Source organism: Artemia franciscana, chromosome 15 (assembly GCF_032884065.1).
Source record: "Artemia franciscana chromosome 15, ASM3288406v1, whole genome shotgun sequence".
NCBI lineage: Eukaryota > Metazoa > Arthropoda > Branchiopoda > Anostraca > Artemiidae > Artemia > Artemia franciscana.
In genome coordinates, this window is record NC_088877.1 from 12,476,285 (window position 1) to 12,493,035 (window position 16,751).

The window sequence follows — 16,751 nt, forward strand, 5'->3', positions numbered from 1 at the left end:
AAATATCATTTGAAAAATTTGGTAGCTTTGAGATTTCCCCTTGGTGCTATTTGATTTGTTGAAAAGCTTGTCGACGTAAAAGGGACGTAAAATTTCACTGCCTTTTCAATCAAATTTCATAGTCAAGCCACATATTCTCAATAGCTCTCGATAATGGCTAGTATCCTAGGAGAATTTACTAATACATCTTTTATCTTTGTGAATGGATCCTTTTTCATCAAAATTCTAAATAGCTTTCGATGACTGTTAGTCTCCTGAGAAAATTCGCAAATGGGCCACTGGTCTTTGTGACGGTCAGCGGACGCTGTGGGTCGCAAAACGAATTTTAAGGTACTGCATATTCATAGGACAAAACTTTAAGTCTGAAAAAGTTTTTGGATCGAAAGAGGTAACCATCGAATCAAGCTTGTATCTAAAACAGATTTACTATTTACAAACAAATCATTGAAACCTATGAAATGGATATCACGTATACATATACCTATTATGTCTTCCAATGTAATATATCTTCTGGCCATTTTTGGCAAAAGCGACTTTGACAGATTTAGGTTAGACGTCATCAAGATTGAAGTACAACCGGTTTTGTTCTTATAAATAAAGCTCTAGAGAAAATTTTAGTTAGGGTAAGGTACATATGAGATTTTTTTGTTGGGGGGGGGGGCATACAACCCAGAAAAAGTGTACAACAGATAATCGAATTAAGATAAATTAAAAGAAATTACTGCAAAATAATTGATATGGAGATTTTCGGGTAAGAAAAGTCAAAAGGGCTGCCTTACATACAGGCCTGTTCCAAAAACAACCTTTTAAATTGTGTCGATTTGAATTCAAATTGTTCTTTCTATTTGCAATGCTACAAGTTCCAATAAAAGTACGGTAGTCAGTTGGCTTAGTTAAACTCATAAAAGTTAAAGTCAGGACATTAAGTCAAGAAAACTATGTCTGGAAGAAATAGATAAGAGTTCCGATCATGCATGCATTTCAGGAAATATCTATAAAGGTGACAAAACATGCAACCGTGCTGTGTAATTTTCCAGCGTGCAATTTACCTTCTAGTGTCTTCTAGTTCGTAATCATAATCCGTATAGTCAAAAACTTCCTGTATCTTTTGAGGCTTATTCGGTGATTTTGGGGAATGTTTAAAAGACGGAATTTTTCGAGCAGTAGTCTGAAGCGGCATTGAGAAGTGACTACGGACATTGGGAGAGAAAAAAGTTTTATCTCTCCAAGAATTTGAGTTTGAAATTCCCGGGGTCCAATCATTCCCTTTGCTATTCTCGAAATAAGAGGTTCGAGTGGTTGTTGGCCACGATCTATCTATCGGTTTGTCATGAGTTGTAAAGCGCACGGGTAAGGGAACAGGTCCAGAAACATGTCGGTCTGTCAGTCTGTCAGTGTGTCCACGTAACCAGTGGTTGCTTTCCACTCCACGAGTTTTTTGGCTTGGTCTACATAAACAAATGTGTTAGTAAACGACGTTATAATTCAACTGTCTTCCTAAACGTAAAAGGCACAATTTTTTGAATTTTAATGGGAATATTTGTGAGAGAACTGGAATTATTTCTTAGAAGGAAAAACTTGTTTCTTACCTATTATTAGATCATGCGTAGCATCCCACTTTCACATAAACTAGAACTAGCAAAAAAAAGCGAGATAGCAAGAAGGTTTTGAAAAAGAAACAGGATCATGGGGAGCCACGAGAAAGGTACACTTTCAAGCTTCTGTTTATTTTTTCCTTATCAAACAGTTTTCATTATTTTATTATGTCCTTAGCAATGACATTTCTGTAACTTTATTTTTTTTTGCGATGGTGCTTTCAAGTGTGTTTTTTTTTTTTGTAGAAGTTCTTATCTTTGCGTCTAAATAAAACTATTTAGTAAAAAAAAAATTACTAAATAAAATAAAATTTTATTTTATTTAAAAATTGCTAAATAAAAATTTACTAAAAAAATTATTTTATCTTTGCGTCTAAAAAAATATATTACAAGTAAGATGATTAAAAACGAAAATCAATTTTTAGTTGATAATAAGCTGTTGAAAGATCATTTTTTTTCTGATTCCAGACGAAGGCGCAGCTTTAGTGTATCATTAGTTATAGACACTCTAATCCAATAATTATAAAACAAATTCTTTATAATTCATAGTAGACTAAATAAAAATACTCATTCAAAGAAGAAAAGAAAAAAACATAAGGGTACAAACAAACGGTATGTCAAAACTTTCAGTACTAAATTTGATTATCTTGAAATATACCTTTTACATTTAGGAAAGCAGCCTAACAAACGTAAAAAGGGCATTGAAAAGCAAAAGGAATCACTCCTAATTTTAAAATTTTTGAGATTTGGGTGTCAAAATATTAAGAACAAGAGAACATAAATAAATGACAAAAATAAAGCAATGTGTTATGTTGAATAGAACATCATAAACATATTCCATTTTTTTTTCTGCGAATCAATTCTGCTGTTGCACGGAAAAAAGCAACAGAAAAAATTTAAAGCAAATAAAAACAATATAGCTCCAAGAATAAAAAAGAAATAAAAGCAAAAGTTGTTAGAAAACAGAAAATAAACTTAACAGCTATTTAAGTGAAAATTAATTAAGTGAATCAAGAAGAAAATCTTAAAAAAAAGTCAGGATTTGGTGTTCTACTTCAGTCACTAAAAGCGGTAAAAACAATGGTGATTGCTCACTTTTAAATATCTCTGAGCCAAATTCGAATATTTCCAAACTTAGTGATCCAAACATATTTCAAAATTATAATAGGAAAGTTATGATAAAAGGTATTTTTTTTTTATCTGTGCATTCTGATTTTTCTACAGTTCTGACGTTACTTGAACAATTTTATCGCGGTTTGTTCGTAATTCACATCTCGGTCCATTACGCAGTCGGAACAAATGAGCGACTCCTTTTTAGATATTTCTGAGCCAAATTCGAATATTTCCAAACTTAGCGATCCAAAATATTTTTTTATCTGTCCATTCCGATTTTTAGATATATATATATATATATATATATATATATATATATATATATATATATATATATATATATATATATATATATATATATATATATATATATAAATATATAATTTAGGAAAACAGTCTTCCTTTTCTCCTTCTGTCTTCCATTATTATTATTTTTATTTTTTTTTAATGTGTTTGTGCTGATGCATTGGTGATTTCTCTTTTCGTTATATATATATATATATATATATATATATATATATATATATATATATATATATATATATATATATATATATATATATATATATATATATATATATATATATATATATATATATATATATATATATATGTATATATATATATATATATATATATATATATATATATATATATATATATATATATTATGTTACCGTGAGTATCCAAAATATTGTTAATGTCGACATTTACCGGTGGATGTTCGAAATTCCTTTTATCTCTACTTGGATTCAATTAGCTTTGCGAATCAGCTTTTTCAGTCATATGCAAGCTGTGATGGTAAAAGTTAAAGGTAGGTTAGATTGGTATTTACTGTTTAAGGTAGATTTTGGACACTTTCTAAATGTTAACTTGAAACAAAGGAATGTTTCTTTTTTACATATTGTCACCATGGTCGTGGAGACTTCAGAATGTAAGATGATCGTTAGGTAAATGCTTTCCGATTTTTACTATGATTCCATCATCATTTTAACGATTTTGCCGTTGTTTGGCTTAACTTTATATCTCAGTCTGGATAACAATTGGCAGATAAATATAAATAAATAAATAAAACAAATGAAAATACTGTCTATTTCAAATCATTAAATTAAAGAAAGGAAAAGTGCTGAGTTTTAAAGCTGAAATGTAGGCAGTAGTAATCTTTAGACACGGTTTTGAAATTAAAACTAAGTAGAAAAAGACTTCAAGATGGCGTGTTGCAGGATTTGCAAGAAAACTATAGCAGGAAAGTTATATTTTAGCACTATTTTATTATGCATAGCACTGTAGCACGTGCTAAGGGTTGCCACCCGTAGCATGAAAGGGCTATTTTAGCACTACTACAGTCAATTTTTTTTACTGTAGCCCCGAAAATTGCTGTGCAATACGCAAATTTAGGCATAAGTAGCACTGTAAGAGCTGACCGTGGTGAATACCCTGATGTTTTGTTATAATTTCATGTATGTAAAACACAATGGCGTCAATTCTTAAAAATTAGGAGGGGGGGTACAAAATGCATTCTTGTCAAAATCTATGGGGGCATTTTTGTTGGATTTTTTTTTTTATTATGCTAAGTGGGTTCGGTCATAGAGGTCCTCTTAACTAGAGCCTTTACCTCTGTCACACTAAAGGCTCCTTCACAATGAGATTTTACTGATACCGAATTTTAACTAGCACTAATTTGAGCCAATCAGAGGATTTTTCAGCCAATCTGAAAATTCTATGAAAAATCCGATTGGCTCAAATTGACGCTAGTTCCATTTCGATATTAGTAAAATCTAACCATGAATAGGCCTTAAAGTACCAAGGACAGTGAAAATGAAATATGATTGTTTAGATTGGTTGAGTAGACAGTTGCACAGCAACTTGCAAATTTGCTAACTGCTGAGGCTTAAAGTGTTAAGGACAGAGAAAATGAAATCTGATTATTTAGATCGATTAAGTGGAAAGTTGAACTGCAACTTGCAAATTTGCTAACTGCTGAGGCTTAAAGTGTTGAGGACAGAGAAAATGAAATCTGATTATTTAGATTGATTAAGGGGAAAGTTGCACTGCAACTTGCAAATTTGCTAACTGCTAAGGCTTAAAGTGTAGAGGACAGAGAAAATGAAATCTGATTATTTAGATTAATTAAGTTGAAAGTTGCACGGCAACTTACTAATTTGCTAACTGCTGAGGCTTAAAGTACTAAGAACAGTGAACATGAATTTGATTGTTTAGATCAGTTGAGTGAAAAGCTGCACAGTAACTTGCCAACTTGCAAACTGCTGAGGGTTAAAGTGCCAAAGACAGTAAAGAGATCTGATATATAGATTGGTTAAGTGGAAAGTTGTTGCTGTTTGAATATTTATGGACAAAATGCGCAGTCGAATTCAACTAAATAGTTATTCTTGTTAATTTTTACGGTTCAACGCAGCAACACTGACGAAAATTTAGTACTACAAGGGAAACTTCATAATGTTGAAGCAAACAAAGAATAGGAACCCTAGGAAATCGCTGTTTTCATGTATGAATATAGTATGGGTCCAGAGGGGGGTGAATGGTATTCTTATGTTGATGTCATTGGTATTTTAATGTCTTTGGGTTCAACAAAAAATAACAAGCGTAGAGGGTTTTTTTTTCAATCGACAATTATTTGGCAACCTTATGGTAAGGCTATTTTATTATTGTCGTCTGAAACATATTTATCGTGGAAGATGGACAGAGTAAATACAAAAAAGAATAATCAAAACTTGAAGAAGCAACAAAAATATTCTAATATAAATGATATTATAAAGCATCAAATATAGCAACAGTTTTGATATGAACAAAGTACTTAAGTAATTAATTATTAAGTTAATAAAGGCTTTCGAATGTTTAATTTATTCAAACTAAAGTGTAGAAAGTCAGACAAAGATCGTAGGATACACAAAAGTAATAATAAAGTCATTCATTTGTTTCGTCAGTAACGGAAGGGGTTTAATACCTATTTTGGAAGGTAGTAAAGGGTAGTCGTCTACTTAACGGTACATTTTCATTCTTTGGTTGTTCTTCTTCGTATGTAAAAGTTTGTCCGTCATAAGTGTCGTCATAGTAGTCATTATAATCCTCATAAAAGGTCTCATTTACCAGTCTGATTGATTGCTCTTCGTTTGGGTAGTACTGTGGCTGATAACGTCGCCCTTGCCTTAACCTGTTGTATCAATAAAGTTAATAAGCACACAGTTCAATAATACAGAAATATATGCAAGAACAGTCTGAATTGGATATGTCTTTCCCCATTTGCAATTAGGCGAAGTGCCCTTTGCACAGATGAGCAATTATTGCCCTTGTTAATACGGTTGTGCCAAATTTACCCTTTTTGGATGCACTCTGATTAGTTATCCATTTCTTGAATAACATATCCAACTTTGCCTGTAAAGGCAAATGAAGGTAGGCTCACTGGTATTAATTTGCAAAAATTTAGATACGGGAGAGACAGAATATATTTTTCAAATATTGGAGGGAAGGGGGATTTGTTTTTTTTATCAACTTCTGCAATGAGAATACCGAAAACAGGTATTATCGATGAGGTTATCCCCCAAAGAAGTTATTTTTCAAATCCAAAGGGGTGAAAATGTAAGGAGGCATATGTAATTCCACCACCTCATTGATACCACTCGGTGAAGTTAAACACGTTTAACTTTTAATTGTACATTGATTTTTAAGAACTTGGTATGATAATCTATCAAAGATCTGGTTTCAAATAGAAGATACCCCTACCCCTAACCTGTTGTTCCTACCAAGTTCATAATTCTGCAAATAACAGCTCTGACTTAATTACCATCAATGTTTGAATCACTGATAAACGATTGAAAGGATCTACATAGTTCTGAGAAATTTTAAAGGAACAGGAAGAATAAATAATAGACACATAAATTTAATCATCTTAAAGTATTTTTTGGCATTTCTGAATTAATGAGTTAGTGCAAAACTAGTTTTTGCTTGGATCGAAAAATTCATATATCTATCAGAATTTATCCAGCTTACTCAGGGTTTACAAACTATCTGATTGTAGGAAATCATAGAATAGTCAACAAGTATTTGGTTGGTCATTCCATACCGTTCCGATATACCATAATATAAAAATTTTAAGCTTTCTATATTCTCATGACTGCCGTTAAACTTACAATTAAAGGATATCCAGGCTTTAATCTTCTCCTGAGCCTTCGAATGCTATTTGAGACTTATATATTTTTAGAGAAGTTTTCCTAGACTTCCTAGATTCCTAGAGAGGTTTTCCTAGACTTCCTAGATTCCTAGGGGGGTTTTCCTAGAGTGTAGTCATTTTTATATGAAAAGTTTTGTCTGATTGGGTAATATTTTACATTATTATCTGTAGTATTAGGGTGACAGGGGTATTGAAGGATTCCCAAGAAGAAGATAGATACGGATATATGAGAAAGTACATTGTAAATCCCTTTTCTAACTTTACCCGGAAGGGTGTTCTGTCTATGTCTCATGCAGAAAACCTATATTTAAAATAATTTTTCTGTCCTTAGTGCATTTTGTATTCTTGACCCTTTTATTTCTCATTCAGGGATCACCAGAAACCCAGGTCCCACGAAATGCTCCTAAACTCACCAAGGAAGAAGGACCTACAAGGAATAAAGTGAAATGATTTGAAAAATTGAGTCACATACTGTGCAGGTTTCTAGAGACATGTAATTTACTGTAAGGATTCCGCGAAATTAAAAATATTGAAATCACTGTTGTTAAAATAACATCTGGACAGAAACGACTGCATACGTTTAACAGTAATTTTTTCAAAGTAACCATTGGCCCTGCGGGGATTTAGAAGAGCTTATAAAGCTGAATCAAAGTTTTTTTTTGACAGGTATTATATTGCTTTTTCTGGTCGCTAATGAAAAAAGAATTAAATGCTAAATGTCATGTTCATTGTAAATAAACCAAGTTCAAGTTTCCCCATTGTAAACATGAAGTGGCACAGTAGCGACCGAAGTTGCGAAGCATCCTGTAAACATAGCAATATAACTTGCCTTTTGCCCTGTATAACGGTCTAACGCATTATTAATTAAGCTTTTAATAATGATTAGCTGAGATGCAACAAAATGATTATAATGCCCAGTACGATGCCTAGTACGATTTGCTTCAAATCAAGCGGATGATACAAATCTACTTTTTTCTTCTTCTTCTTTAAATTGTAGCCTTTGTTAGAGAATCACCACTTCCAAAAACACAGTGGCTTCGTAGCTTTTAAAGTGTGTTTTTTTTTAATTTGTTTCACTTTTAGATCCCGCCCTTCAGTTCAGTTTAAACCTGGGGGGTTTTGCCCTGGTTCTCTTCTCTTGATGACCCTGGTTCTAATTCTATCAAACTTACCTCTTAGGTCAATGGTTCTCAAAGTTAATTAGACACTGTACCCCTTTTTACCCACAAAAGATTTTAGGTAGAACGTCTGTGTTACCGGTACTAAGTAAACTACAGCTAAAATATAAATAGAATTTCCAGTCCTAGAGTTAGTGTTTTTTTTGTTGGCCGGCCGCGTAGCCCCTAAAACTTTTTGTGTACATCTAAGGGGCTCGCGTACGACAGTTTGAGAACAACTGTCTAAGGCAATCAAAGATCTGTCAAATTTTCTTTTAATCTTCTAAGTATTTTCTTACTTCCACAGCCGTTCAAATATGCGAAGCCCATAGTAGGAAATAAATAATGCCTGAGACCACAGTGGCTAATCATGACAAAACGAAAAAATCATACGTAAGAGAGAAACGAGGATAATAACAGCCAGTGAAGAATCGAAGATAATTATGGACGTCCAGACCTCCGCTAGACCGTCTTCAGCGTTCAATAATAAGAAAATACAGATAAAAGTCCAAAGGATAATATAAAAAGTAAACCGTAAAACGAACTCAGAACAGGAGCCCTTTCTGAGTAACAATGAAAGGGTAACTCAGTGCAGAGTTACCCTGCTATTATCCTTGTTTCTGCCTTCTTTAAAATTTCATCGTTTTATAGTAGGAAATGTTTTGATTTTCGACAACTGCTCAACAGAACTTCAGGGTAATATTATTTATTCACTTCAAGTTACGCATCTGCATAAGGAAGAAATGGAACTTAAAGATACACTATATATTAGTCACAGATCACAAAAGTTAATTGGCGTCGCCCTGTGTAGCGCCATCAAGCAAAATCTGGCTAGAAATTGACATTTCGGTGATTTTGTTTGATAGAGTTGGTGAATATTAAATAAATTTGAATATAAGGTAATATCGATTATTTAAGAGCCTGTTAATGAAGTATTTCAAAGAAAATAGCAAATTTTTTCCATCCAAAACGATAAGCTAATAACTTGATTTTGAAAGAAATTAGCACAATTTTTTTCACATAACCTAATATGTATTAAATTGACCTGGTGTGAAGAAAGCTCCAAATAAAGGGAGCTTTTGAAAAGGCAGACTAGTTATTATACATAGCTATTCTGAAAAGAAGTACATTGACCTGCTCTTCCTCCCCCCTATAAGACCAAAAATGTAAAAAAAAATTACAATATAAGAAGAAATAAGTAATGTTAGATCATTGACAGAATATATAGTCACATATACGTGCACATAAACATACATCTTGAAAGATATATACATAGATGTTTATAAAATGTAATACTTACCTCAGATCTTTGTTTGTCTTAGCTTCGAATGCATTATTGACCTATAACAAAAAAAAAATACAGTGTTGAAGTCTAGTGTCTTCTGAAACTTATTCTATATCTATCAAAATATAAGCTCATATTATAGAGTACTATAAGAACACTCTCTGTTTTTTTCGAAACTAAATCCGTCTCCGATGTATGAAAAATTAATATAATTAGTGCTAATTGGCTTGGTAGTTTTAAATAAAGTATAATACAAGGATTTTTACGGTTATGAGAATCGGGTATACTCGAAGGGAATAAAAAACGATACTTATAAAGGGGAAGTAAACGAAAATTCAAAAAAAATAGTATTTCGGAGGGGCCACAAACCCTTCCTCCACACTCACTTCCCTGGTGAGAATAAAACTATAATGCTTGCCAACACAAATATGATATTTTGTAATCTAGTAAGATATTGAGTGTCCAATAACTTGGTTTTGAGTAGTCTTTTGGAATGGTGTAATTTGAAAAGTAGTAAAATTGATACAAAATGGATTAAAAATATGTGAGGGAGGAATACCAGCCAGAATTCAGTTTCATATGCAACGAGCCTTTAGGCCGCATGCAATAATTTGTGCATCTAAAACCAAAACAGGTAGCAAAAAACAAATTGAAATAAAACGACAAAATCGAATTTACAGACGAGAATTAATTGTATAAAATAAAATTAATTATATATATGATATAAAATATTAATTATGTAAACTATAGCCAAAATTCCAAGAATAAGGACCGTGATCTTGGTCAGAAGTTGCCTAATTCTCTTATAAAACTAGAAGAAATTAATAATAACATGATAGCAGCTGCTCTTCTACCCCCTCCTTAAAAGGTGATTGATAAAATGGTAATTCCGTTGATTTCTTTTAAAGTTGATTGACGAAATGGTCATTCCTTTAAAGTTGATTCACCTTTGAAAGATGGTTGATACCTTCTAAAGGCGATTGACAAAATGGTAAGTCCGGTGATTCCTTTTAAAGGTTATTGACGAAATGGAGATTCCAGTCATTCCTCTTAAAGATGATTCACGAAAGGGTGATTCCCCGATTCCTTTTGAAGGCGATTCACCTTTAAAAGATGGTTGATACTTTTTAAAGGTGATTGACGAAATGGTAATTCAGGTGATTCCTTTTAAAGGTTATTGACGAAATTGTGATTCCGGTGAATCCTTTTAAAGGTGATTCGCCTTTAAAAGATGGTTGATACCTTTTAAAGGTGATTGACGAAAAAATTTGTTGCACCTAAATAAAACGCGGCACAAGCCTTCATTAATAGAGTCACATAAAGGGCAAGTATACTGCAACCCTACCCTCTTTTCTTTCTCTGTCCAAAATCATGTCCCAAATGTCAGTAGACTATTACCCCATGCTTCCAATGACAAACACATATAAATAGTGGCTATGTTTGAGATATGACTGGAGATTATTGAATTTATTATGACTTTTTCAGGCGAAGTCGTGCGTGTTTGTTTTCTTTGTTTGGTAGCTCCAGTCTCCACTTTTTGGGGCTCCGAAGGCAAATTAGGTGCATTTCAAGTGTTGTTTTTTTTTTAAGTAGAAATCAAACCTGACCCACAAAAAGCTATTTTCACTCTACCGACTTCGCCTGAATAATGAAATAACAGCTTAAGTAAAGAGCTTAAATGATTTTTACCAAGTTTAGATGTGGTGGTCAAGTAAGCGACTTGAGTGTAAGTGTCCAACGGCATCCTCCAAAAATTGGTGAACAGTCACCCCGTGCCTCCAACCACAAACACGCATATACAGTAGGTATATTTAAGATATGTTTAGAGATTAAATAATTTTTAATTATTCAATAATTTTAATTATTTAATTAGTGAAGCACTTAAATAATTTTTACCACATTTGAATGTGCTGGTCAAGTAAGCGATCCTTAAGGAGGCTAATTAATCCAATTTCCAACAAAACAGGAAATTCAACCTCTTTTGGTTCTTATTTTTCCTCCTTTCAGGTTGTTTTCCTATCTTTATGCATTATGTCCCAATTAGCTTTTTGCAAGTCATTTATCCCTTATTCCCATAATTTGTTGCTAGTAACTTAAGATTTTCAGCGGTCTAGCAAAATCTACAGAAGGAAGTCCTTGTGGTTCTATCCGAATTTCTAGGGCTATAATGAAAGAAAGGTTGGGATGGCTTGCCAAAGGTCGCCCTTTTCAGCCAACCATCTAGAGCCATGCGAAAAGTAGGTTGTCCCAGCATTAGGCGGGAGGTGGTCATAAGGAAGGGTTTAAAGTAAACAGAAAATAGTCCTTGGTCAGCTTAAATGACAAAAGCTGGGAGAGATGGAGCCAAAATAACTGTGTTCATTCAAACTTGCCTATTTCACAGTTAACTTTGCAAAATCCTGGCAATCTACTGTAAGAGAGTGGGAGAGAACCATCAACAATTTCCTTTTTTTTAATGAGGGTCTCTGCTGCTGAATGACATTCTAATATTCCAGAATATCAAAAAAGAAAAGTAGAGCAAGCCTGATGATGGATCCCAGATCTAAATAGGATATCTACTGAGAATGCACTGGTAACTAAGATTTGGCAAGCAGAATTAGATTTAATCATGCACCCAGCAGGGAGACATCTCAAAAATATACTCTTTCTACGACAGCTAAAATTCGTCGCACACCGACACACTAGTAAAAATTACTCCTCAATCGTATTCCACTTAGAGCTTCTACTTTGGTTTGCTTTCCTAAAAATTCTAAGTTAGTTTTGTGATCTCCTGTCAGCCTCATCTCGAGAGTTTAGCCTTTTCCCAACCCCCCTCCTGTAGATTCGCTCTTTGATGCATAAAGTTTTTGGACTTAAACAGTTTCGCTTATAAGGAATTTGGTGTGCTACCTCCTCACCAAGCTCTATGCCTAAAAAATTTATTTAGGAAAAGTCAAGCATATTTTCGTTTTCTTTTGTCCATGCTTTTGCATTGTACCGACCAAGCTGTGAAATTTGGCATTTTGCCAATGTTGAATTTCAAAGTAAGCAGTGTTTTCACTCCTCTTGTTTCTGCTGCATATTCTTAGCTTTCGAGCAATGGATACAGAAGCAGAAGTCGTTCTCCACTTCTTCCTTCTCCAAATGGAACTAAAACCACACTGTTTTTCGTCCCAATACTACTATTACCATGAAATGTTTACTTTATCTACCTTTAACTTACTGCTAGAGCTGTCAAACATTAAACAGGAAAAAGAAGGTTTTGAAGGAGGTAGAAGATTTGTAGAATGGTTTTACAACGGCGGGTTTTCATAACGATGTAGGAGCTTTTAGGAAGTATGTTCTTGCATCCAATCAAGTTTTACTGCAACTGCAAAAAAAGGCACCGGGAAAAGTGCCATAAGTCTCAATTAGGTCTTTATATTTGTGTATCCATCTAGTTTTTTTCTCAAAAGTACAATAAAACATACAATAAAACACAGCATCATAAACAAGGTGATAAAACGCAGAATATCCTTTCCAATTTTCTTTATAAATGATGTACAGAGTAATTTTTGGTTCAGCAGTTGCAGATGATTGATAAGACTTAGATAAGATTTATCTCCTAACATAAACAGAATAAAACCTAAATCAGTCATAATAAGCACATATCTCAACAACAAAAAATCATCTTCTACATCCTCCCCCCGTAAGGCCCAATGGTCAGGAAATAACAGAGGAGAAAAGTGTAGCATTTTCATGTCTATGTAGTGAACACCTTGCGATGCAGTCTTTCCAAGCTGTTACGAAGGAACTCATATAACTCTGCTTTTCAGCCCCGCTAACAGAAAATAATACATGAGAGGAATTATAGGAAATATATGAGGTAGGAGGGGGGAGTCGGAATGGTAAAAGATAGGGATAAATCCATTCACGGGGAGAGGTGAAGTCCTAGTAACTAAATGATATTTAGATATACATGTTAGACAAACAAGGCGACTTGAGTAAACAGTGCAAGGGCAACTGCTCCTTTCTAATCATGTCTCAGAGATGATTACATAAATAAGTAGGATACATATTCACTAGGTAATGTCCCATTTTCATGGAATATGAAATAATAGCATGGGATTGAAAAATCAGTTCTATACAAACCCAAAGTATCTTGTGGTTGCTTTCTGTGAAGAAGCAGGAAACAGATAAGTAAGATAAGTACTCGCTGAACAATGTTCCGTTCTCACATAAGAGGATAGAAGAAGAAAACCTGAGAAAAGAGAAACAGTTGAGTAAGGTAATCATCGCTTAGCAATGTTCCCTTCTCACGGAACAAGAAGGAAGAAAGAAGAGGGAAACCTGAGAAGAAGGAGGAAAAACCTAAGTAAGACTTGTTCTCAGGAAGCAATGTCCCATTCTCATGGAGCATGGGATAGTAGTATGCGATTCAAATATCGGTTCTATACGAATCTAGAGTATTTTGTGGTTAATTCCACTTTTCTGATAAGAAGGAGGAAACACCAAAAGAAAGTTAAATAAATGCTTAGAAAGTAGTAGAATAGAAAAATCCGATTACCTCTTGGATCCCTGCTGCCGATTCAATTTTTCGAGCTCCTCCTCGTTGAAGTCTATTATCAATTTCTATTGGACTCGGTGAAAATCCTGTCTCCAATTCCTCTTGCCCCAGTCTACTTACACCATTCCGAATCCTGAAAAATAATTAAGAGAATAGCTAGTTTAATCTAAATTCAATAAAATCCTCACGTACACTATTATATGCTAGTTAGTCACCAAAGGGGGTGTGAAGATTTCATAAGAAAGGATTTAAAGGAAATTGGAGCATCATGGAAGGGTGTAGTAAAGAGTAAGGCTTTGAATAGGTTTTAACGGAGGGGGAGCATGCGTAGTTGTGGTGGCCTTAGGAAGTTCAGTGCTCCAATGAATTGTTAGTAGTAGCAATAGCTAGTATTTTTGGAAACAAATAGCTCAAACCATAAAATATAAACTTGGAAAAAAGAATTGTCATTGTACCAAATGGGGAGACAATTGGCAGCATCAGAAAAGCCAAATTTCAAGTTAGACTAGTGGGTATACAAATGTGTTGTGCACTTGAATTATGCTTTCTATATTTTGTAGTTTTCGTGTAGCTTATGATAGAAACTTCATCAATACCAAGAATTGCCCGGAAATCAGGATTATCTAAAATCTTAAATATATCTACTCTTGTACTGGTAATTTGATTAATATTAGTTGGAAGTTGCAAAGTTGTGAGTTGCAGTTCAAACACTTCCAACAGCTTGGTCGGGAGTTTCAAAGAGCAGTTCCATAATAATCGGATACAATAGACAGAGGACATTTAAGATTTTACTAACACTATTTTATTTGGTTCAAAATGAAGACCCTTATTTACAGGAAGCAACAGGATCCCAGAAAGCAAAGAAAAAGGAAAAGTCACGGTAACAGCCGTCCGCCACAGAAAGTTATAAACTAACGGTCATTCGAATCTTGATGGATGAGCTAAATAATGAAAATAGAAAAAAGAAAATCAGACATTTGGGGTCTTTTCAGTAGTTATGCCCTTTACAGTAGTTAAGCGGATCAGGTTTCAGTCAATATTTCAGTTATCAATGGATCGAAGGGCCTAACCAACATTTGTACCCAATATGGCATTGGACCAAGAATTGAAGCTGCAAATTTTGATGAAAATGTTTGAGAAACCTCAGAAATCTCATTCTCTAACACGCAGCTAATTCCCTGACGTAAAGACCACTCTTGTCAGCTATTACAGGGATGCAGTTGTGTGACAACGCATGAAAATGCATTTCTTATCCTAATTTTTGCCAGTTGAATTCCAAAGTTACATATTTGAAGAATTAGTCTTTTTTAATATATTATTTTTGAAACTGACACACTCACTTCCAGACAACATATTTTCCTTTTCTTGTGACAAAAAGCTATTATTTTGGTTAAAAACGTGTTTCAATCGCTCTCATGGCCACGGTCAACGCTTTCATAGCTATTTACGTCCGCAAATTTTCTTTTTAAAAGCCACTTTGAAAAGTTAGTAGCTCATTCCATCTTAAAATTAAGGGTTTCTACGGTTAACCCTTTGTAACTAAATTCCTGATCGACCAAATGAAGGCTCCAAAGATGAACTTAACAGAAACACTGGTATGTTACAAATTGTTGAAATCAAAACCATGTCAGGACTAAGTTCTATATAACTAGGGGACACAAAATGGGTTATAGGCCCCGGGTCTCGTCCCTTCCACTGACATAGAACACAAAACTTGACAAGCAAGGATTGCCAATCTGTAGGTTGAAGAGCTTGGTCCCTCAGCTCCCCCTCCGTTCTCATTTCTACAGTCAATTCATCTCTTTCGAACAAAGGTCATTCAGTGAATAGTCTCTACTTTTACAACTACACATAGGCTTTATTGACACATTCAGTAGAAAGGTAAACATTTTCCATCTGCCTGAAATTAGAATTAAGTCAAAGTGGCAAAATTAGAAATAAGTCAAAGTATATATATATATATATATATATATATATATATATATATATATATATATATATATATATATATATATATATATATATATATATATATATATATATATAATACATATAACACAATGCGGTATCTACAATATATACACAATACGTGTAATTATAATAAAGTATTTACAAGTATATATAAAAATAAATCAGCCAACCTTGCTTCTTGAGTTGGTATAGATCGGGGACTTGTGCTATGTGTTCTGGTGTCTATGACTCTTATTGTGCTGAATTTGTGATCATCTAGATGACCGGTGCTACTCGAGTTAGTGATGCAGTCTGCATTTCTAGGCCAGTCACTGGTTTGTAGCTCACGACTAAAAAGTAAACATATTTATCATCTTATCTAATTCGATTTTCGTTCTTGAGTACCCACAGACATATTCCTACGAGGGTTGGTGCAATGTTGAACCTAAACGTAAATAGGGATATTAAATTAACATTACGGTGAAATTGCGGCATAGGGGCTATGGATGTTTCGCTATACCGGTATTGCAATTTCTGATTGAAAAGCAGTTTTTCAACGTTTGGGTAGGGAGTTGTAAGTGAAGACTCAGTTTATTCCAGTTTGTTCTAACTGTTAGGAATAAATGGCATAAGATGTCCCCAAGTACTAGAACTTAAAATTTGGTTCTGGTAATAGACAGTGGCGTAACTGGGGGGAGGGGGAGAGATGGGGCAAATGATAAAACCTATGCTGTTTATTATCATGGGTGTCGTTTAGGCGAGGGGGAGAATGCCCCACAATAATTTGGAGAAAAAATTATTATATAGCCCATGTCCCTTGACTATTCAGATATGGACTCCTCTTGGATGGGGGCTATGGATGTTGTGCTATACTGGTATTGCATCTATTCAGACTTCTATAAGGTTTTACATTCCGGAAATTTTATTTTGATTTCTA

At 33.9% G+C, this 16,751-nt stretch overlaps 1 protein-coding gene across 4 annotated transcripts in view; it reads right to left on the reverse strand.

Moving 5' to 3' along the window:
• LOC136036058 (uncharacterized) overlaps nucleotides 1-16,751 on the reverse strand; it is a 159,797-nt gene that overhangs the window by 64,323 nt on the left and 78,723 nt on the right. For 3 of the 4 annotated variants that reach the window (XM_065718014.1, XM_065718012.1, XM_065718013.1), the window contains one exon: nucleotides 1,050-1,448. The exons of the other annotated variant lie outside the window; for it this stretch is intronic. In XM_065718014.1, coding sequence (XP_065574086.1) covers nucleotides 1,050-1,448 — 399 coding nt within the window. The remainder of the gene's footprint in view (nucleotides 1-1,049; nucleotides 1,449-16,751) is intronic. 4 annotated transcript variants of the gene reach the window in all.